At 40.2% G+C, this 23,209-nt stretch overlaps 1 protein-coding gene across 2 annotated transcripts in view; it reads left to right on the top strand.

The window, feature by feature from the left end:
* Nucleotides 1-23,209, top strand: part of LOC141765695 (growth/differentiation factor 11-like) — a 38,193-nt gene that overhangs the window by 621 nt on the left and 14,363 nt on the right. For both annotated transcript variants that reach the window (XM_074631883.1, XM_074631892.1), the window contains 4 exons: nucleotides 96-208; nucleotides 2,343-2,536; nucleotides 5,447-5,978; nucleotides 22,664-23,037. In XM_074631883.1, the coding sequence (XP_074487984.1) occupies nucleotides 5,564-5,978; nucleotides 22,664-23,037 (789 nt within the window). In that variant the 5' untranslated portion in view covers nucleotides 96-208; nucleotides 2,343-2,536; nucleotides 5,447-5,563. Of the gene's footprint in view, nucleotides 1-95; nucleotides 209-2,342; nucleotides 2,537-5,446; nucleotides 5,979-22,663; nucleotides 23,038-23,209 lie in introns of those variants that run through there.

The following is a 23,209-nucleotide window of genomic DNA, read 5'->3' as shown; positions in this document are numbered from 1 at the left end:
AACTGTGCCGACGCCCAGGCCGTGATCTCTCTACGGAGAGCCGCGGGGAACAAACCGTCAAACACCGCCCTCTCTCTCTCTCTCCGCCCACACAGGAGCCAAAGATCAACATGTTGAAACTGTGGGCAAAAAGATGTTTGTTTTAAGGCTCAGATAAGCAACCATAGGGCACGTCAAGTCCTGAAATTCATCGGACAAGTATTTTCAGGTGAGCTTGATAATTTAGCTAAATGTCTATTTTGTGAAAACATTTAAGGTCCCATATTATGCTCATTTTCAGTTTTTTTGTTTCTAATAGAACATGTTTACATGCTGTAATGTTAAAAAAAAACTTTATTTCCCTCATACTGTCTGTCTAAATATACCTGTATTCACCCTCTGTCTGAAACGCTCCGTTTTAGTGCATTTCAACGGAATTGCGTTGCTAGGCAACAGTTTGGGTCCATGTTTACTTCCTGTCAGCTGATGGTATTTACATACACTGCAACAAGGCCTATGGAAAAGAGGCTGGGTCACGCATCATATCCTCAGGGTACAACAAAATCTGGTCTGCCCTCGCCGAAATTGAGCCAATCGCAACGCACGACCGCAGTTTCAGTTACACTGCGCATGCTTTAGACCCCATACCCCAAGACCCATGTCCGCCCGTGACCCAGCCTCCTTTCCATAGGCCTTGACTGCAACCAGGAAATAAACTGGGACACATTTAGAATGTTTACGTTTAAAACTGTGAAATGGTCTAAATATTGTATATTTGTGACATCACAAATGGACAGAAACCATAGCGGCTTGTTTCAAACGCACAATTTCTGAATACGGGCTGTGTGTATTTCTCCGTATATTGAGCGTTTTGATACTTTCATAGTATTTATATAGCACTTGAAACTGCTTTATGATATGAAAGACATGGAAATTTCACTTTTTACAATATGGGACCTTTAAGTAATTAGGGAACTTTAGGGGAAGAGGGCTACAATAAGTAGCTTGACCTACCCACCACACTTAGCCTATATTATCATATTAGATAACACAATGTAGTCTGATATATGATAAATGGGTACTGTAGATAGACAGAGGAAAAAAGGTTCATGTTGATGAATAGATACTGTAAATTTGTATGTTGTCTGTATGTTTGTATGAATTGACAAAAGGAGGGTTGGACCAGGGTAGGTTAACCCTGGTCCAACCCTGGTCATTGGTATGAAAAGGGTATTACAAATAGACTACAGTAAAAAAAATCTTTGTCTGCCAATCCCCGTGCAAAATTAGTGTCATCATCACAAAAGAAAATTGTACAGCCAAGCACAGATCAAACCCACAACACTTTTGCCCAAATCCCAAAGATGCCAAAAGCTGAAGATAAGATAATGAGAACTTTATTCATCCAGAGGGAAATTGTTTTGCAACAGTTGCCGTGCAGGAGGAAATAATGCAAATATAAGGTACAAAATTAAGGGCAAGAAAATGTCTTTAAAATTATGCACATGATATCTAGAGTTTCTCTATTTGATGTAATGATGAAAACAGTAAAAATGAGTCATGTGGAGTTTGTATTTCACTCAGTTTCAGCATCATATAGATTCAGAGAAGAGTTAAGCAGAGAGAAAATATACAGAATGTGATGCGGTCAGTGGGACATTTTAACATTAAGCAACGATATTTGAAAGCACCTATAATTCCATTGTCAACAATGCAAATGATCTTCTTTAAACATGATATAATAATTGATTGATCCACAATGTATGCTACGTTATCTCAACCATATCCTTTTTTTATTTCAATGGGGTAATTTAAAGTTCAACATGATTGTGGTCAGATCAGGTAACACAACTGAGCACTCTGTTATGTACTATATGTCTGTCACTCCTCAGTCTTATTTTACATTCAATTAATCTATCAAATTTCACTTTTCTTACTTTATTCATTAATAGATTATGACTGATTTATGAGTGGTACCATACCACCACTCTGACCACTGGCTCATGGACCTTTTATCACAGCAGATATTTTGACTTGTCATAAAAGCATGGGTATTAATAACATTAACGGTGGCTCCGTTCTGTTTGAGGTAAGTCGTGACAGTGTGACAGTGAGCCAGCGTGCACAATACCAGGAATACCCTGAAACCTAAGCAACTGAATGGAATTAAGCCATCATTATTTATTATTTATTTACACCTGTTCTTTACTGTGATATGTCAAAATACCTTCTGTGGGGAAAAGCCTATTGAATGAGGTGGTTCACGGTGGATAAACTGATTTAAGAGCTGTCAGTTTGATTGAGTTCATTCATGTGAAGGAGCCTAGTTGAACCTGCTTTACATCTTTCTACTTGTTCCATAGCATCATCATCATCATCATCACACTCTGAGTTTCTTGATAATCATCAGCGGACAAAAGCTCAGCATCAGAAGGTTGGAATGACGGTCAAAAAGTCCAGCAGCTCCTGAAGCCTTGATCTCAGACCAAAAAATGAGGCTTCCTTTCTGGCAAGAAGGTCTTAATGCTGCAGATGTTTATGTGCAGATGAGACTGTGGTGAGTATTTGATCCCATATTCGTACATACAAGCACATATAAACAACAGAACTGTTTTTGCATCTGTTCAGCAGACAGTATTTGATGCTAAGCATCAATGCAAATCCAAAAGTCCTACCTTGAATACACAAAACCTGAGCATAAAGTATATGTATTTTCATGGCGTGGACCAGGTGCTCTGGGATGTGCTCTGGATGACATTAGTGAAGGGAAAGCTAGTCTGTATTACCAACCCCTGGATTTTCTACCTTTTCTACCTGCTCTCTTTCAAGCATCACTTTTTGTCCACTCAGTGTTGCATAAAGCAATAGTTCAGCATTTTAGGAAATAAACATGTTCACTCTCTTGGTAAGAGTTAGATGAGAAGATCGATACCACACTTCTCCCGTAAAAATGTGTCGATCTTCTCATTCTCATTTCAGCACATTTCCCAAACTGTCAAACTAAATTATTCATTCAAAGTGGTTGGTGCTGCTTACACTGGCTTCTAGGAATAACAACTACCTTGCTAAAAATGGTTATTTCTTGTGTGTGATATGCAACTTAAAAGACATACTGTATTTATTTCCACCCGTTGCTGCAAAGGTAATTCAAATAGTTTTTTTTTTTCTCAAAGCAGATCAGTCTTAGTGTACAGTTGTGATGTAAGATATTCACATTTCACTTGTCATCTGGACACTTGTCATCTGGACACTTGTTATCATGTATCTGAAAGGTAGTGGTGGAAGACATACTCATATAAGCAGCAATACCATAAATACTCTGTTACAAGTAAAACTCCTGCAATCAATTATTATATTATTGGATTATAATTATTGATGCATTAATGTATACATCACTTATATGTACACTTGTAATAGAGTAGAAAAAATACAAGTATCTCAAAATTGTATTAGAGTACCGTAGAGTAAATGTACTTAGTGACTTTCCTCCACTGCTGAAAGGGTAGTGTGAGCTTCAGTACTCAGGTTTAGGTTTGGTGCGTTACATGGAGGTTGTTACTCTAATGAGTTGTTGTGTTGGTCAATCAATGTTACGTTGTGACCCTTAATATCAATGATTCACATTCCATCTGCATTTATAAACATAAAAACCTACAAATACACCAAAGCATGGGCATGAAACTGCTGTTTTTGACTCCAATTTGTTAGCGACTCACTAGTTAATGGTTTTGATCTATTTAGTTTAGAAAAGGCAGGTAAACCTTGTCACTCAAACTATATTTGATTCTTGAAGACATTTCAGGTCAGCAGTGAAGTGATGTTTAATTGTTGCTTGATAACACTGCTTCCTTGGGTTGAGAGATGAAGCTGCCAATTTAAGACTTTTTTTAACCGGGAGAAGGAAAGAAGGGAAATGTAAACAAACAACAGCAAAAGTGTTTAATGTCTGAGAAGCTCCAGTCCTAGTCTAGTCCTATCAGTATTTGAACAATGAAGAGTTCATACTGCTACCAAACTAAATGAGCTCATGACTAGAGGGTCTTGTTTTACAATGAACCACAATCTGACCACAACAAGCAGTGAAAGAGGCAGCACACATGAACTGAAACATGATCTGTTCTGCAGCTGTAGTTTTCCTCCAGCAGATGACACTATTGGGTCAGTGATGGTTCACTGAGAGCAGGCGACTCTTTGCTCTGTGAAGAAGTACAATTTGTACATAAAGAAATCCGCTCCAGAAATATCACAACTTTTATTAAGCAGATATGAATACAGCATCTCTCCGTGGTTTGTAGTCGGGCTACATATTGATCTGATATGCCATTTTGACATACTGTGGGTTTATAGATCAAATGTGACTCACAGAAATTTAAAATTTAAATTATATAATCCATAGTAATTCATCGGAAAACTATTAAAAAATGTGTGACACTTTCTCAAGGCTTATAGCCTACAACTACACTGATTAGTGCAAATGAAATTACATTATAAAGTCCATATACATATTGTAATAACAGAGTATGCAGACCTGCTGCTACTGCATGACTTCAATCTGTTAATACAGGCTATTAAACATATATCTCTATTATTTACATAGGATGCAGCCTTATTAAAACCCACGTTTGTGCATTTCAGAGAAATAAAAGTCCAGTTATTACTTTACTGGTTTACACAGATACTTTGACGCTCAGTTAAGAGAGCCCTGCATTGTGCAAACTCTCTGGTGCAACTTCTAAATAATCTGCATCTAAACATCTGGTACATGAAGATTCTTCATCATTGAGTTTCTTGTTTAAATGCACAGTAAATATTTAGGAGATATAATGTGGAGAATTCGAGTGGACTCCATGAAGCTTTTTTTTTATTATTATATAATGAACCATTTATAACAACGTGCGCAATGAGCCATAGTATGTCATCATCATCATCATCATCACCATAATAACCTAATTGGGCAATATCTCTAATGTGAGAGCTTGTTTGTGCACTGTAAAAACATTTATCCTCTCATAACAGTACCTCGCACCCTCCCTTCGCTCTGTCCCTCTTGACTTGGTGACAGACCTAAAAGCCTTTTGTTGCAATCTTAGCCAATGGAGACGGATTACGACACCGGGCAGCTGAGATATATAAAGAGCCCCTTTTTGACCGCACTTGCACATTTTTCAGTGACACTTCTGCACATTCACACACACACACACACACACACCTCCATGGACTAAAATTGTATACTGAAGAACCCCCCAAAACAACCATTATATACTACACGTGAGCGAGGCTATGCATGCATCAGACAAGATCATTTGTTCACTTTGAACCGAGACACACTTGGAACGTACTTTTTTTTCTTTTCTTTTGACAATTTATTGCAAAAATCTTCTGCTGCAGCTGCAAAAAAACAACAACAACAACTTCGGGGTGATCGTATTGGATTAGATGCATGTCACTGATTCCTTGCCTTTTGTAGGATAAGGCAAGCAGCGGTGCACATCCAGAGAGAGAGGGGATATAAAGCGAGGATAACAGAAAAGGAACAGAAACAGAAACAGAAAAAAGTTGCATAGCCTGGTGTCCACGCGTCGTCATGCCGAGGTACAACTTCTTGCTGTGCTTGATGGTGCTCATCTCCCTGGGACAGTCAGGGAGCGACGAGCCCAATCTGCTGCTGCCTCCTGCCAGCGAGACGCCCACGGATGCCGGGCTGTCTCTGCTGGACGAGGACGCCGGCTCTCACGAGTGCTCCGCCTGCGTTTGGAGGGAGCAGAGCAAAGTGCTGAGGCTGGAGACCATCAAGTCCCAGATCCTGAGCAAGCTGCGGCTGAAGCATGCGCCCAACATCAGCCGGGAGGTGGTCAATCAGCTGCTGCCCAAGGCGCCTCCTCTCCAGCAGCTCCTGGACCACCACGACTTCCAGGGAGACGCGTCGTCCCAGGACGAGTTCATGGAGGAGGATGAGTACCACGCCACCACGGAGTCTGTGATCACCATGGCCTCTGAGCGTGAGTAATATATAGTTAACAAAAACCACAACAATATTGTCTCCAAATGCGTCATGCGCGTAATTGTGGAGCAGATTGTGTCCTAGTGGCTCAGGCCTCTGCACAGTGGACATAGTGGAGTCACTGCTGGTGCTCATTCAAGTCAGTGACCTAACCTACTTTTTTTTAGATTGGGGGTCCAATCTGTGTGTGTGTGAAGTGTGATAATGTTAGACAAATGGGTCAGCTGCTGCATGGCCACGGCTGTCAAAATAGGGGATTACGCGTGAAGCTGATAAATCAATAATCAGCAGCATATAAAGAGCTTCGTCACTCTGAAACAAGACAGCTCCAATATGGCCTTGATGAACTTTTTGTTTTCATGATTCAAGATTTAAGATGTTTATTGTCACGCCTGTTGTACAGGTATACAAACGTGTGAAATACTTTTTTGTGCTGGGAAGCTCCATTAAAAATAATAAATGATATTACATTTGAGATTAAAATTACATTTACATTACAATTATAAAGAGGAAATACTTAGTACAAGGGCATATTAAGAACATATATATTAAGAACATATACAGTATAAGATATATTTTTGTGTGAGAAGGTGTCGAGTGAATTATCTATTTAAAAGTCTGATGGCCTGGGGGGAAAAAACTGATAATGATGATGGTGGTGATGATGATGATGGAGGGCTAAGTGCTGTTGGAGCAGCAGCAGTCTAATATTTAGCTCCTCAGTCCACCTGCTGTCATGCTCAAACTTTCAGATGTATCGCATGACAGACCAGTGTGAATGTCAAGTGCATTATTAATGATAATGCAGCATTTGTCTCACTTCATCCTTTAATATCTTCTTTTTGCATAAAAGGCCCTAAATTGTGGAGTTATGATGACGTCACGACCAGGCCCCCTCTGATTATTATTATTGCCCTCCTCTAACAATTTGCTCGCCCTTTTTATAATTTCCCATAAATCCACAGATAAACCTGCAGGCAAACCCCTTGGAGACATTTTATAAAATTACTGTTGAACCCTGGCAGCTGTGCTCTATATCGGTCTTTTATAGGAGGCTCTACCGGTTTCCCTGCTGTTCATCGCAGTGAGAAAAAGTGTGTCCAAAAAGCTGCTATTGTTCCCCTCATGCAGCGGCCCCCACTCGGCCGCACTTGCCTTTTAAATGCGAAGTTTATGGGCGCAGCTCTTTTTTTTTTTTTCACCACGAGTACACAAAGACAGAGAATCACTTAGGGTCGAGGGGAGTGTGTGACCTTTTTCCTGGCGAATCGAGGGGTTCAACAACATTTACACACGTAATATATTCTGCACAAGGCGGATAAAACACACTCCAAATAATCAGTTTTTTTTCACTCCACTGACTGAACAAAGATACGCCTGTGTGCAGGAAGGAGGCTTTGGCCTCATGTGTTTTCTGACCCTATTAATTCCTCATTATAATATCTATCTGTCTATAGTTGGTATAGTATTAGGTATATTTTCACATCTTGTAGTTTAATAACACTTTTCCTTTTTCACCTGTCCTGACAGTCCCACCTGTCTCTGTGATTACAGCAAATCAACCTTCACTTGACATAACTGCATGCTCAAATGTCATCTGAATTTTATCTCCATTATCGTTCCTATTCCACCATTCTTTATCTGAGCTTTTAACTGTTTATTTTTTTTATCTACCACTTGCAAAAAAATCTCTGTAAACCTCATAATTGTTTCATCTGAGAGTTGTTTTTTGCTCGATGCAGTTCAGTTCATCCTAATGGAGAACGGTGCTGATGTCTCACATCTCAGGTGAATTGAGGAGGCATAATGAAGCATTTGAGTTGTCATTTGTCAACCGTTTGCTTTATGTGGCAGCTATTTATAGGACACTTCCACAAAAGAATCAGCGGGTTAGTGCTTCAAGCTGTAATGCTGATCCTTGTTTTATCTATCTATCTATCTATCTATCTATCTATCTATCTATCTATCTATCTATCTATCTATCTATAAATATATATATATATATATTACATATAGGATGTATGTGATGCATGCTGACAATGAAGATCTTCTATAATAACTTGCAGTTATCTCTCTGATGTGCAGATCAATCCTACATTGGATTTATTTCCTCTCCTGTAAAAACAGACAAGATACACGCTGAACACACTCATCTGCTCATTACAAGTGAAATCAACAATATCCTCACAGTATATTTTTGATTCTTTTTCCGGCAAAGTGATTTGACACCTCCTCAAGCCCAGTAAAAGGGGCATTACGCATGACGCTGGCTAATTGCATATTTCTACCGGCCTCATGCCAGCCAGAGGAGCTAATGACTGACATTACTGCTGTATCTGTCATGTTACAGCACTTCCTGTTCTGTTCTGTTTGCCTCATCTCTTTACGTCAGCTGCAGTTTTTATCATCTGCTCCTTCTCCCCATCGCTCCCCCTCCCTCCATCTCCCCCCCCCACCTTCCTCCCCGTTAGCCCCCTCTCTCCTTCCTCTTCTCTTTCTCCGGTACTCATGGAAGAGTTGAGAGAATGAGTGCATCTCTTTTTTGCCTGTGGCGCCTTAGTGATCCCACGGGATTAAAAGTGCCTTTTCTGTCTCTCTGATAGAAGGAGGACTTCAAACACTATTCCCTGCGCACCTCGAACCCAATCACCCTTTTCACGGTCGTGCACACTGCCTTTGATGGGCCATGTGGGTTCACACGGTACATACTGAACTGGACCTGTGCCAGAGTTGCTTCTTAGTATTCACTCAAGGTACGTGGGTGCCGCAGTGGGGGTTGAGAGGGTCCATGCTTCCTGGTCTCTAATTACTATGAAATTTCATGGAAAAGTACAGCTATTTATATCATAGTGCGGCACTAAATCATCTCCCTCTCCATACAGTGCGTTGTGTAGGTAACCACTCCACTCGCTGTTCATGCATAAAAAAATGAGTCAGTTCGGAGCAGTTTATCATGGTCATTTTCTAGCGCAGCATCGAGAACGATTTCTATTAACAAATCTGTTTGCGTTAACACATGAGCTGTTTGTACATGTTGATTTGTGTGTGTAATTGTGCGTGCACAAGTGTGTATTTTGGAGTTCAGTTTTGGCCGAGGTAGGGTGAGGATTTGACCCCACTAGTCTCCCATTTGTCACCTGTCCAAGACGTTTAGACCAGACCTTCCTCTCCCATCAGTGACCCTCTCCTCCGGTCTTTCTCTCTGTCTCTGTATAAATGTTTTGATGCTGCTTAACCGCACACTATTCAACTATTCCATTAAATACTCCAGTAATATTAAATACTGCAAACTAAATTATTCTACCAGAGCACATCAGGAAAACTATTCAAAGAGAAGTGCCCCCTCTGTGGACTAAGAATACTCATCACTTAATTGAGGTGATTTGTGAGAAGCTCAATGTATTCTTTATCATCTTTGCCCTTGAGTAAACTTATTTTTCTGTGCTGTGACATTTTGAGAGGTTTCGAGTCATTTTGAGATTGTCCAGTAAGAGAGAATCCAGCAGAGAGCAGCACTTGCTTACCCTCCCTCTGAGACTTTATTCCATGTTTACATTTTTTCATTACAGTGTGTCCAAAACATAGGCAATCAGTGACTATCTGCAAGGAAAAACTTTACCTTTTTAAAGGAGTGAAAGCTGAGGTTTAGACATCAAGAAGATCACATTTGAAACATTTCTAATGACAACTCAGCTGTTCTTGAAACGTCTCACTTTGTTAAACTATTTTATACATACACATTTATCTTGTCCGTCATGATTGTGTGTAGGCTAACGTTAGGAAGTGCTATAGTGGTATTATTATGTAATCCTCTTAAAATGAGGCACATTCAGCTCAAGTACTGCAGGCTTACACAACTCTTGAGTTGAAAAATGAACATCTACACACATGTAATGTACAAATTTCCACATGTGCACACTTGTGTAGACACATGAGGATGCTCTCTCTCTCTCACACACACACACACACACTCACACAGTCACACACACACTCCAGAGAAAAGTTCTCCTATTGACAAAAAGGGTCACAGAGTTCACAGCTATGTGATATATTGGACGAGGAGACTATTAACCTCATCGGGTCTCTTTCTTTGGCAGCAAAGACGAACCGGTAGTAACTTGAACACTTATCCCCCACCACACACACACACACACACACACACATGCTCACACACACACTCATCCACTAACCACTCCCACACAAAAAACAAGTCTTTTATAGTGTTGACCCTATAAAAGGGTCATTTCCTGAAGGTGCAGGAACCATAAAAATTAAGAGGGAGAGCGCTAAAAGGACAGAGCAGCAGAAGCCGGACTGTCTTCAGCTCAGTGGCCAGTGTTTGCTGGAAGTTGATGACTATGTGAGGTTTTTATAGATTTATTTATTCCATGGAGGTATCAGTTTGACGATAACACCTGTTCTCCCTGTGTAGTTGCTGGCATCAGTTGAGGGAAAGATAAACTTTGGTGTTGAATTGTTTGGACACTGTGGGGCACGACCGGTTTGTTTAAAAAGAAGTAAAAACGTAAGAAAGAAAGGTCTGTAGAAATTGCACAACGTACTGTCAACTTTATGGCTAATAAAATTTCAAAGGGACCAAAGTCTATTAATACAGGGACAAAATTTCCCCAGGACCTCAGGAATCTCACTCCTTCCACCCTCCTTCCCCTATTCCCACGCTCCCGTGTACCAGTCCCTGCAGCCGGCCTTTTCTCTTGGCATTTGGGAATATGTTGCTTAGGAATTTAATGCATGCTTTACCAAAAATACAACACTGAGAAGTCGGGAGAACAGATGTTGTGACTGTATTAATGTCAGTTTAGAGGCATGGTAGTGCAAGAATATTTTTGGTCTTCTTGTAAATCTCTGCTTTTACTGCTTGTGAGCACTGGTGAGCTCCTCGTTGCTTCTTTAAAGGATTTCAAAGAGTGTGATCGAGAGTTAGGTGCATCGCGGCTCACGCTGCGGGTATGAAGGGGGGTGGGGGGGAGAAGGGAGGGAGTCCACAGGGAGCAACAAGCAGCCCAGTCCTATCCTAAAGGGACAGAAATCATGCAAGGGTTTTATAGGTACAATTAAAAAGACCTGAAACAGATGTTACGTTTCACTAATAAAGGAAATAATTACTTCACACCAGTAATTAAGCCCTGTGTAGGGACATGAGTGAGGAGGAGGAGGAGGAGGAGGAGTGAAAAGATAAAATGGAGATCATTGAGGGGATTATTGTTGATGGATGCATTCAGGCTCTGTGTGGTCGTGTGTGAGGAGCTGCTGAGGATCAGTTTATGGAAGAGTCCATTAAATCTAAGAGGCGTTTAAGCAAAGGAAATGCTGTATGGGCATAATGCTTGATCCCATGAGGGAGCCACTGTGTCGGATAGAAGCACAATTAACAGTGGATTACCTCATGATTACCTACATGAAAATTTAATTAGCCTCTTTTCTGCGGCAATGGAGAGTAGCTTCTCGCTGTATTTATCACCTGTGGTTGTATTTTTTCCTGCCGTACCCACAACACCGCAGGAAGTTCATTATGGAAAATGCACAGTCGAAGAGATTTCTTTAGGGACAAGAGCCAAGTTTGATTTATATAATGTACAATACAGCTCATAAAGGGAACAACGTTCACGTTGCTTAGAAAATCTCGAGGAAACAGTGTAGAAGGAAATGCCTCCTTGAGGCAGTGTTGGTCACACTGAACTAAACATTGTCTTTAGAGAAAACTCTTGGCCGAGACTCTGACAGATTTTTCATGGCTTGAGGGATTTTTTTCAGTAACTGAGTGCGCTCAAACAGAAAGACTGTCAGGGAGAAATATGGCACTTTTTTTTTTAGCTTGGACTGTGATGAAACTATCAATATGTATGTAATCATGTAGGGAAAGAGATTAAAGGACAATATTTTAAAAAGGCAATTCTGGCCTGCTGGTCCCTCAGTTTGAGAGTAGTGTCAGGTTGAGCTACAATACATTCATCAATACCGATCAGTCCCCTCCTTGTCATAGTGACATACATGTTTATGATTTCTTTTGCCGGATTAGATTCATTTTTTTGCAAGAGAGCAGGCTAGAAGTTCAGAAAAGTTTATTTAACCACGGTTCATACACGAGAAGACAAAAGAAATTGGAGACGAAAGGACATTGAAAACACCAATTGAATCAGAAAAAATAAAAACACAGACAAATAGAGATGAATACAGAATGAAAGTCTGGTATGGATAATGGTCTTATGGTGGTGAGCAAACTTGTTTTTAACCTGCATTGAGAGGTGAATTCCACAGTCTTATTTATTCTGGAAGTTTCTTCCAGCTACATGGAGCATAAAAACTAAGTGGTGCTTCTCCATGTTTAGTTTGGAGTGGGGACGTTTATCAGACTGCTGCTAGAGAGCATATGATGTTTGGAAAAGAGAGAATGATCACAGTTTTGTCTGTATCTGTATCATCTCATTATTGATTTGTTGAATACACAGATTACTGAGTCTAAACGAGCATTGCCACTGGGTGAGAGAGATAAATGTGGGTGTCATCTGCATAATTAGGACAGGTGTTTTTATTATTTTGCGTGTAAAGTATCAAAAGTCATGTACATGGTTTGCATGGGGCCACAATTATCACCTCAAGTCCCAGTTGTGCATTCCAGCAAACACAATTGGCTATGTTCACGATTGGGAAGCCAGTGAGGGATCATGTTCTTGTCAATGAATGCACTAATAACAAAGATCAATCTACTAGTCCTCTGCAATGAAGAAATAACATTTTATTACAGCCAATTAATCTCAGACATAAGATATACAATATTAAACATTTTGCATATTTTTGGTGGGAAGAATAGATTTCAGGACTTGATAGTAAATTAACGCATAGTTAAGGTAGTTTTGTTTGCAGTATAGTAATATGTCATAAAATGACAAAACGGTACCATTTCACAACCTACAGTATCTTAAAGTGGTGAGCAAACTAGTTTTTAACCTGCTTTGAGAGGTGAACTTCATTGTCTTGTACATTTTGGAAGCTTGTTCCAGCTAAATGGAGCATAACAACTAAGTGGTGCTTCTCCATGTTTAATTTGGAGTCTAGGGACATTTATCAGACTATCACAGAGGCATATGATGTTTTGAAAAGAGAGAATAATCAAAGTTTTGTCTGCATCATCTAATCACTAATTTGTTGAATACACAGGTTGCTGAATCTAAGGGAGCATTGCCACTGGGTGAGAGAGATAAATGTGGGTGTCATCTGCATAATTAGTACAGGTGTTTTTATTATTTTGCATGTAAAGTGTCAAAAGTAATGTACAATGTCAAGAACATGGGTGGCATGGGGACAAAATTATCACCTCAATTCCCTGAAGCAGTACTTCCAGGCCAGTCGTGCCTTCCAGCAACACAATAACCTGTGTTCCTGATTTGGAAGCCAGTGAGGGATCATGTTCTTGTCAATGAATGCACTAATGACAACATTTTATCATAGACAAATAATCTCAGACATAAGATATACACCTTAAAACATTTTGCATATTTTTGGAGGGAAGAATAGATTTCAGGACTTGATTGAAAAGGTGATTTTGCTTGCTGTATAGCAAATTGTCATATAATGACAAAAAGTGACACTTCACTACCTATCTATGGGATATCATATAGATTTGGATGTTAGTGCAGAGAATGTGTCTAATGCAATGCATTGTTACAGCAGCTCAATGCCATTGTTCAACATAACAACTATTCATATGCGTTTTCCTATGAATGTCCAGGAACACGTGATGCACGTGTCAATTTCTGCTTGTTACATGCATACAGTCTTTTCAAAATAAACTTCCGTCTTCATAGGAAGCAACTTGGTTAGGTTTCGGCAACAAAACTACTTGGTTAGGTTTAGTTAAAGATCGTGGTTTGAGTTAAAATAACTCCGGAAGTTGCATAACTTAATTACGGAAGTTACGTGACAAATAAATCAATGTTGACTTCTGGTTTCACAAGGGGTACGAACGCCGGTCTCCTGGGTGAAAGTGCGGTGTTTTTAGACCCACCCGTCCACCTCGACCTTCTCCCTACGTAGGGTCGATTACGTGGATTAAATACAAATTGATTTTGTGGGGTATATACGAATTATAATGCATTACTTTTTGTAAGTATAGCTATGAACTATGTATGAGAACAGCCTGCATTGTTGAATTATTTCCAATACAGATGTACTGTAATATAAATTAATGGAGCTTTTCTCAGATGACCAGTGGAGAATTGGACCTGGTTCCTGTTCTGGTTTCATTGCTGTGCATTAGTGTCAATCTGTGTTTTTCCTCATAAAATGTCACATTAACAATGAAGTTACAATTCTAAATTCTCGTTTAAATGTACAACTAGTGTAGCTGTGGATAAAGTGTGTGTGTGTGTTTTGCACAGATCATGCAAACAAATATTAGTGGCGATGTCTCACTAGAGAGAAACATGATCTCAGAGGTCAAACTTGAGTCTTTGTAACTACATCTCAGTGTTTATACAGTATGTGTTGTCGTAGGTCACTTGTAGCAGGTGTTAATGTAGAACAGTGTCCTCATACAGCGGTTTGTATGATACGTTACGAAAAGTTATTCCTCATTTTTCATGTGTTTTCCTACAAATGTCCAGCGACACGTGACGAATGTCCAGCAACAGGTTTAGGCAACAAAACTACTTTGTTACATTTAGGAAAAGATCGTGGTTTGGGTTAAAATAACTTCGGAAGTGCCATAACTTAAGTCTGGAAGTTACGTGACAAATAAATCAACGTTGACCTCGGGTTTCACACGGGGTACGAACACCTGTCTCCTGGGTGAATGTCTTGCTTTTCTTTCACTCTTTATACTCCCTGGTTCACAATTGCTTTTCGTAGGTATAGCTACAAACGGTGTATAATAACAGCCTGAGAAATTTGCTCCATCAAGTGAGACAACAAACACAACAACCAACAACAGAAGATCAGCAGTCATGCAGTTTAAATTATAATCCTTTTGCTGCAGGTTTTGCTGTTGCTGTCTGCAGAGATGAACAAACTAAGTTAACAACCAGTAATTTGTCTGTCTTATAGTGAATGTTGCTGTCACATGATATGAACTGAACTGCTTTAGTTTCTGTTACAGAGTAAACTTGTAGTCTTTCGTTGTTTTGTATTGTATGTTGCTGCAGAGTTTGTATGTTGGGTTAGCTGTGCTTGTTTCATTGAGCAATAGCAGATAGTAAAAGACCCAAACTGTTGATAAAATCATAGCTCCTTTAGGCCGACCAGGTTTCTGTCCTGCACAGTTTGGCAGTTTTACTGTTTTGCGTATTTCCTTGGTAACAGTAGTTTACAGTACATTGACTTGATGACCAGTGCAAGTTGATAATAGGTGTACGTTTTGTCTTCGGGTTATTCCATTTAAGATGTAACATGTTAACCAGTGAAATAACTCATCAAATGATTGAAGAAATATATAGCACATAATCACCATATTCAGTGACATATGATCAGCCTGCAAATCAAGAAATGATCATTGTTACATCTGTATGGGTTTTGCCTCTCAAGTGTTTATTCTATTCCTTCCGTTTTCCATCAGTCACCTCTGAGCTACGTCCCTCCTGAAACCTTCGCCCCGGGGGGCTTCAGCCATTTCTGAAACGATAATCTCTCAAGAGGGTCACTGCCAAATTGAATGCCAGACACACTTGGGTATACTAACACACCGTCAAGTTGTAGCTCAATTCTGTGTGTGGGAATGATGCCTGTCAACTTGGTGAAGATTAAGCAGAGCCAAATAAATGTCAAATCTATACTAATAACCATGATATAAACAACATTGAAGAGAATTTCCACTTCAGAGCTACATAATAACAAATTCAGAACTGCTACTTCTGCTTGGTATGAGTTAACAAAACTCTGCTCAGCTTCCAAATGGCAAAAATAAATGCTCATTTTAGTTTTATCCTTGTTGTCTTAGTTTAAAGACTTTCTCTGCACTTTTACAGACATGACATGAATTGGACCATAAGTGTGCATGATAGTAGAGCTGCACCAAGTAATCGATTTGTTTTAATCGGTTTGAGTCATTTTTAAATTAAAAAAAGTCAAAATTCCAGTTTCTTAAATGTGAATATTTTCTGGCTTTTTTACTCCTCTATGACAGTAAGCTGAATATATTTGAGTTGTGGACAAAACAAGACATTTGAGGACGTCATCTTGGGCTTTAAGAAACACTGATCGACAGTTTTCACCATTTTCTGACATTTTATAGACCAAACAACTAATCAATTAATGGAGAAAATAATCGACAGATTAACCGACAATGAAAATAATTGTTAGTTGCAGCCCTACAATATGGTCTTGAAATTAACTGTTAACTGTTGTCTTAAATTTTCATCTTGCAGTGGTGTTTCCTTTAAATACAGTACAAAAAATACTGAATTCATATTCATAATCTGACTGAATCCTGTCACCAGTCTAAAGCAGCAGCAGCACTAAAAACAGGGCTAGCAAATCAATCAAAAACATATTTCGGTCTGGTCTTGCCTACAAAATATGTAAAAAAAAAATTCAAAAAAAAGTTTGGATTTAACTTTCTGAAACCGAGCAGCAGAACGTTGTCCTGTGACGTTAACGTCTTGCATGTATGTGTGGATGCACACAAACACAAGCGGTGAGACCCCAGCATGCTTCCTGCTGTCCAGCTGTCCACCTTATTGCACTTCACTGCACGCTCGCTCTTTTCATCCTCCCTCCCCGTCCTGCTGGAGATGTCCCGCGGAAGTCCCCCTCATAATACAAACACATATAACCCCACACACTAAAAACAATGAGTCTGTTTGCTGAAGACAGTCAGTTTGGAGCTTGTGTGTGTCGTGTGTTTCCATAGTTGCATGTTTCCATGTGTGTGTGTGTTCACTGAGCTAGAACAGGGAGCATTAGGAGGTGTCTTTTGTTGCTCCTGGGGGGCTACTGTGCTCAGTCCTAATAGGAGTCTTGTGCCTGCCGTTGTCCCAGGGGAGGGCTTCTGAATGAGGGGGTCTAACTTCACACACACACCCCCCTCCTCTCCATCCCCAGCTCGAGCCAGGCCTCCCCCACCACCCTCTCCAGTCCCTTGGGACTGACCGGGAGACAAAGAGGGAGTGGGGCTGGGGTGGGATGGGATGTTTGAGGGGGTGCACTGTGGCCCCTGTCTTATTAGAAGGGTCGTGAACGTGTCACGATGATTAATATGCCGAGGTGCGTGGGGATACCCTAGAGTCACATTTATTCAACGTGAGGGCTCCCAAACACACACTCACCACAAAATGGCACATTTGCATTTCCCATTAAGAAAAGAAAATATAGATATATATGCAAATGAAACTCCTATCTAGGTTTATACCATTTTGCATTATCCATTTGGACATTAACAATAGATGACCATTTCTCTGCCCGCCTCATTTTATCTGCGGATTTTCACCTGATTGGTGCGTGTTATGCGGCACGTGTACACGTGTACATGACCGCCTTTCAAGAGTTTGGATAAAGAATGAACTCTAATGAATTTGTTTTTCAATACGAGATAGAGGTGTGAAGGTCATTTTTTAATTCAGAAGCATTTTGTATAGTTCATAAAATCCTGTCAAACTGACACCATTCACTGAAAACAAATTCATCATTTACTGTTTACTTTGCTGACAAAGAACATTAAATAGTTTTGTTATAAAAATATGAAACAGTTCTTGGTTTTCAAGTCTTCAACTAACATATTAAGCTTCTTATGTATTTGATCATATTATGATCATTGTGATTGCAGTAAAGTAGCATGAGGTTGCTAAAGTTGATAGCATGGGGAAGCGTGAGAAGTAGCACAGAAATCTTAAAGAAGTGTTCATCAAAAAAGTAGAAACCTTTGTGAACTCTTTTTTTCTTTATGTCTTGTGGAAATCAAAGATAGATAAATATCCATTTGACTAATTCAAAGTCTACCATTTTACCATACTGCCAGCATTAAAGCACCCTCACTGGTAACATGTGTTAACTATTCGTTATATAACTACACCTTAACGTCCCCTCTCCATCTGTTTTCAACTGGCTCAACATTACTGCATTTGATTATTAAAAGCATTTAACTTTGAAACAGGCTACGGTCATATTAAAATGGACAGATGGCATGGTGAATAAACCCTTATATACTATATGTCTCCCCCTAACATGCACGTATAGGAGGCTCTGGGCTAACTATGGGACACAGGTACCCAGGGAGCCCACCAGATGTTTGATAGGCTCACCTGCAGGCCTGCTGCGTGCCGGCAGTAAAATTCATGCGCTGCATATGCTGCAATTATACCACAGGGAAATAAGCTGCTGTAATAATGAAGTAGGCTGGGAACACGAGGAGGGAAAGCAAACAAGCCTGTTTCCTTTAGAAAAACACAGCCTCTGTCCATACTTCACTTCACTTGTTCTTTACTTTTTAAGTAAAATAAGTGTTATTACTGTATAGGGACTGTTTTCATCCTCAGACTGCCCGAGGAGAGAGGTGTCGTTGCTCCAGTAGGTGGTGCTGAATGCAAAATCAGAATTCATGTACTCACTGCAGGATTGAAATCAGAGTGCTAAAACACTGAAGTATAGCTGAGCAAATTGTTCAGGAAATTAAGCCATAAAAACAGTCCTGCAGTTGCAGTAAAATTATGAGCTCTTTAAGCAATAACATGTTATGGAGCAGCAGGAGCAACGTTAGTTCAGGCAGAGGCATTAAATGTCTTTACAAGCTAGCTTTGCTCGTTTTGCACAAGTGGAACGCTCTGCCAAGACGTGGGGTGTAATTAAGCTGCAGGCATTCATCCTCTTACTTGTGCACTTACAGGATCTATAAAGGCACAAATTGATTTCACCTATCAATGCACTCATTGTTTAACATGAGGTAGCTCATATGTTGTGCATGTGTGTTTAATAACCGGGGTCCTAACTGGATCACGGTGTATGGGCCCTGCTTCTCAGATTACTCCTTCTCAAGAAAGGGTCTCCGCTCGAGAACCAGTTCAGCCCTGCTGTGTTTGGTGGTTTGTTTTTTTCTTTTTTTTCTCCCAAGAACTCAACAAAAGCGATACAGACTGTTTGCAAAGGAGGAGCTGGTGTGTGTCGGTCCCCATCTGCAGCGATTAAAAACAACAAAAAGTAGTAATCACAAGTAAACCCCAAGCAAACTGCAGAATCATTCATTCCCAGTTTTGTGCTGATGAGCAAACACAACACCACCCACGTTAATTGCTGTGACCCCAGCAACCCACCAAAAAGGAACATTGACATATTGTTTGTCCAGCGTGAGACACTGTATAATTTACATTCGCTAATGACTGTCCCTGGAAATACAGGCTGAAGGACCACGTCTGTCCCCGGCTTGGCCCTTATTCAATGTTCGCCCTGGACTCTTCTAATGGATAGTCCATCTGTACGTCAGTGAATTCATATCCCTCAATGCATGCCCATAATTCAATTACAACACTTGTTTAGTGTAAAAAGAACAAAACAGCCTGGTGCAGTGTTCTCTCCTAGCCAATTGAGGTTTGATAAACAATTTACTATTGGCTGGAGAATCTCCACCCTAATCAAAACAAAAACAAACTGTGGCTGATGTCTCTGAGATTTTAGATGATTCTCTGGCTTAAAAAAAAGGGGCGTGTTGTGAGGAAAGACATATTACCATTGCCACGGGGTCGACCTTGACCTTCAAACTCAATCTGGCTATTAGGGCTGCCCCTCCCCAGCACCCCTGAGATGTAAAGAGGCTGACGGTTTTGACCCCTGATCCCATTTCTTAACTAGGCTGAGGTGCCAAATAACCTTTTGACCCAGGAAGGATTTGCAGGTTGCCTGAGCAACCTCAGATTTAGCAATGATTGACAGGTCCGAACTGTTTTTTTTATCCGCTTTTTTTAAAAGGAGGAACAACAACACTCCTCTGCAAGAAAAATGACAGAAAAAAACTGTATATTTGCAAAGAAATCTGGAGTTATAACGTGTCAAATATGCTCAGAGAAAATGGGCAGATTAGATATTCTATTGTACTCAGTTGGCACATTATTATGCCAGATAGATGCAGAATAAATTTCCCTTAATAAATGAACGCTTTACATGGAAATGAATGTATGAATGCAATGGATGGATGTCATTATATCAGATGGAGGTCTATGTAAATGAACCATGAGCAGATTTGACATGTGGTGCAAATCACAGAAACACCAGAGCCGAGGATCATGACAGGAATAAATCTGCCTATTTTAGGAGACGGCTTGTGTTCTTTGACATAACCCTTAATCCACAAATATATTTTCAACAAGGGCGAGCCTCTAAAAAAAACTTATTTTAATTTTGCTAGTTGTAATGTAGGGGTAGACCATTTCATTACGATTGACCCAGGGGAATCTAAGGTTACCATCTGGCCACTGGCCACCATTACTGATCCTTGTTTTAATATGCAAATAGATCTGTTTTTCCAACCTTGATGTAATCACAAATGTATCCTGACTGAACAACAGGAACCATGTGCACATGTGATAACGGACAGTCTTCATGCAGATGTGAATGAAATGAGCAGTCGGACAGAGAATGGCCGTCAGTTTACCAAAAAAAGAGCAGTGCTCAGATTCAGTTCAGGTATCCTGTCTTTCATGTTGGGACAGATACTGATTATCTTCTCTGGGTTAGGAGTGTACTTTTTTCTGTAAATGACATGGACTCAAACTCAAAATGAAGACAAATAAACTTGGGATTGTATCTAGAAAGCAACCAATTTCCCATATGTTGACAACAGCAGTGTATTACTGACCTGGAGTTACACAAAAATGTGCCAACATGTTATCACTTCTCAGTGACCTGCAGATCTGTGGTAGTCTCTGGCTTTAAGATCAGTGTGCAAAACACATGTACATATTTCTTGTCAAGGAGTCCAAAAAACTGCAACTGTGATTTCTGCCTGCCAAGGAATCACAACGATGTTCCCTGCTCCCTTTTAAAATGTCTGTTACATTAGGAAAAGTACAACGTCATCAGGTACGGATTAATTAAACAGACTCGGGTTGTGTTATAGAAGAAATTGTTATAAAACTGAAACATTTGACTTTTCCTAATCTCTATAAGTAGATGCTGCATTCACATGTAGAATCTGGAAGCAACGGTACAAGATTTAGGTATCAGAAGCTGGTTCTTGTTTTCGTTTGAAGTCCGAGTAGTATTGACCAATCACGTTTGAGCTTTTGGTTGAGTACAGATAAGAGGCGCGATGCACTGGCCGAAATGCAATCTTTGAACCCATCGGCTATCGTCTGACGATGATTTAGCTTTTCATTGGTTTAAAATTAGCTTGTAAACTAGCTACTTGTGAAACAATCCGGTCGTACGTGTCATCTCTCAACTCCAACTCAAGTTGCTATTCGGACTATAAACAATGAACTGCGCACAGAACAGGAAGGGCCCAGATATGTGCTGGCTACACCAGAACCCCAGAAATACAGCCCCGTGCCTCCAGAGGCTTATCCAGACCAATAGCCGATGGGTTCCGAGATAACAACACTCACTGTTAACTGTCTACTTTATTACATTAGGAAAAGTACGTTTCGTCAGGTACGGATGAAATAAACAGACTTGGGTTGTGTTACTGAAGAAACTGTGTTGAAATCGAAACATTGTACTTCTCCTAATATGATAAAGTAAAAAAAGCTGTGGGGAGGCCATGTAGTTTAAAGCGCATGGATTAAAGCACTAAGTAAACACAGAGGAGTTGGGTGTCTTGACCACTGTCTCTCGTTTCATGCAGAATATGGTATTTGTTAGTATCATTGAGGAAAAAGTTTGCACTTCAATAATAAAACTTTATTCTTTACCCTGTGACTTTATGGAAAATGTGCCCAAAAGTAAGAGCTACTGGTAGTTACTCATAAAGGTACTGCTGAGAGGTTTTGTGGACTCTTTGGGAGTAAATTCTCTTTTATCTTCAAAAGTCTTCGCTTGGCTCCATCAGAGATCCCTTTCAGTTATGTGGCCGAGTATGATTGTAGTTATTAACAATACATGAAGGAAGAGAGTCGTGGTTTGATCCTTTGGTGAAGGACTGAGAGCATGGATGCAGCTGTCTCTTTTTTATTTGTGCTGGTCAGCTTAATTATAGATTTCTGAACCCTTCAGTCGGGCCCAGGGTTGTTGTATTGTTTTGTGATTTGGGAACGCACATTGAGTTGATGAAAGTTTATGCAATTGCTGTTCCAAATACTGTTTTGGACTGGGGTTTTCTTCTGATGCACAGGTAGTGATGTATTTGGAGCCAACAATGCACAAACAGACAGAAAAGAGCAAAACCTGCAGAAAGTCTGGGAAAAACATTGTATCAGGAATGTTTATCACCAAAGATGGAGTCAAAATAAAAATGTGTATAAAATTAATTTTATCACACACGTTCAAGCGAAATGTATGTTGTGGTGAAAGGATTTTTAAAAAATGTTTTTAGGGGCATTTATATGCTTTTATTTGATAGTCAAAGTAGGAAGATGACAGGAAATGATGGGAGAGACAGAGATAGATGGGGAATGACATGCAACAAAGGTCCCTTGTTGGACTTGTATTGTTCAGTGCTATTTGAAGGATGATGATCTTGATAATATATGTATATATTATACTGGATATATAAGACATGTATAAATGTAAATGTCTTCTATTCCACAGCGGAGCCCCTGGTGCAGGTGAACGGGAAGCCGAGCTGCTGCTTCTTCAAATTCAGCCCCAAGCTGATGTTCACCAAGGTGCTGAAGGCCCAGCTGTGGGTGTACCTGCGACCGCTGCAGCAGACCTCCACGGTCTACCTGCAGATCCTCCGGCTGAAGCCCGTCACGGACCAGGGCAGCCGCCACATCCGCATCCGCTCCCTGAAGATAGAGCTCAACTCCAGGGTCGGCCACTGGCAAAGTATTGACTTTAAGCACGTTCTGCAGAACTGGTTCAAGCAGCCCCACACCAACTGGGGGATAGACATCAACGCCTTTGATGAGAGTGGCAATGACCTGGCAGTTACCTCGCTGCGACCCGGGGAGGAGGGGCTGGTAAGGACCCTCAGACCTGTCCATGGGGCAGGGGAAGAATCACTTCTCTTATAGCTCAGATTTACGCAAATGTATTATTTCAATCAAAGCACGGCAGCCAAAATCATGTTAGAGAAAAAAAACTTGATTCGAAGAGAAATGTGAATTTGTATTGATAACTGGACTAAAATAG

Source organism: Sebastes fasciatus, chromosome 1 (assembly GCF_043250625.1).
Source record: "Sebastes fasciatus isolate fSebFas1 chromosome 1, fSebFas1.pri, whole genome shotgun sequence".
In the NCBI taxonomy this organism is placed as follows: Eukaryota; Metazoa; Chordata; class Actinopteri; order Perciformes; family Sebastidae; genus Sebastes; species Sebastes fasciatus.
This window is presented reverse-complemented; position numbering and strand designations above follow the sequence as displayed.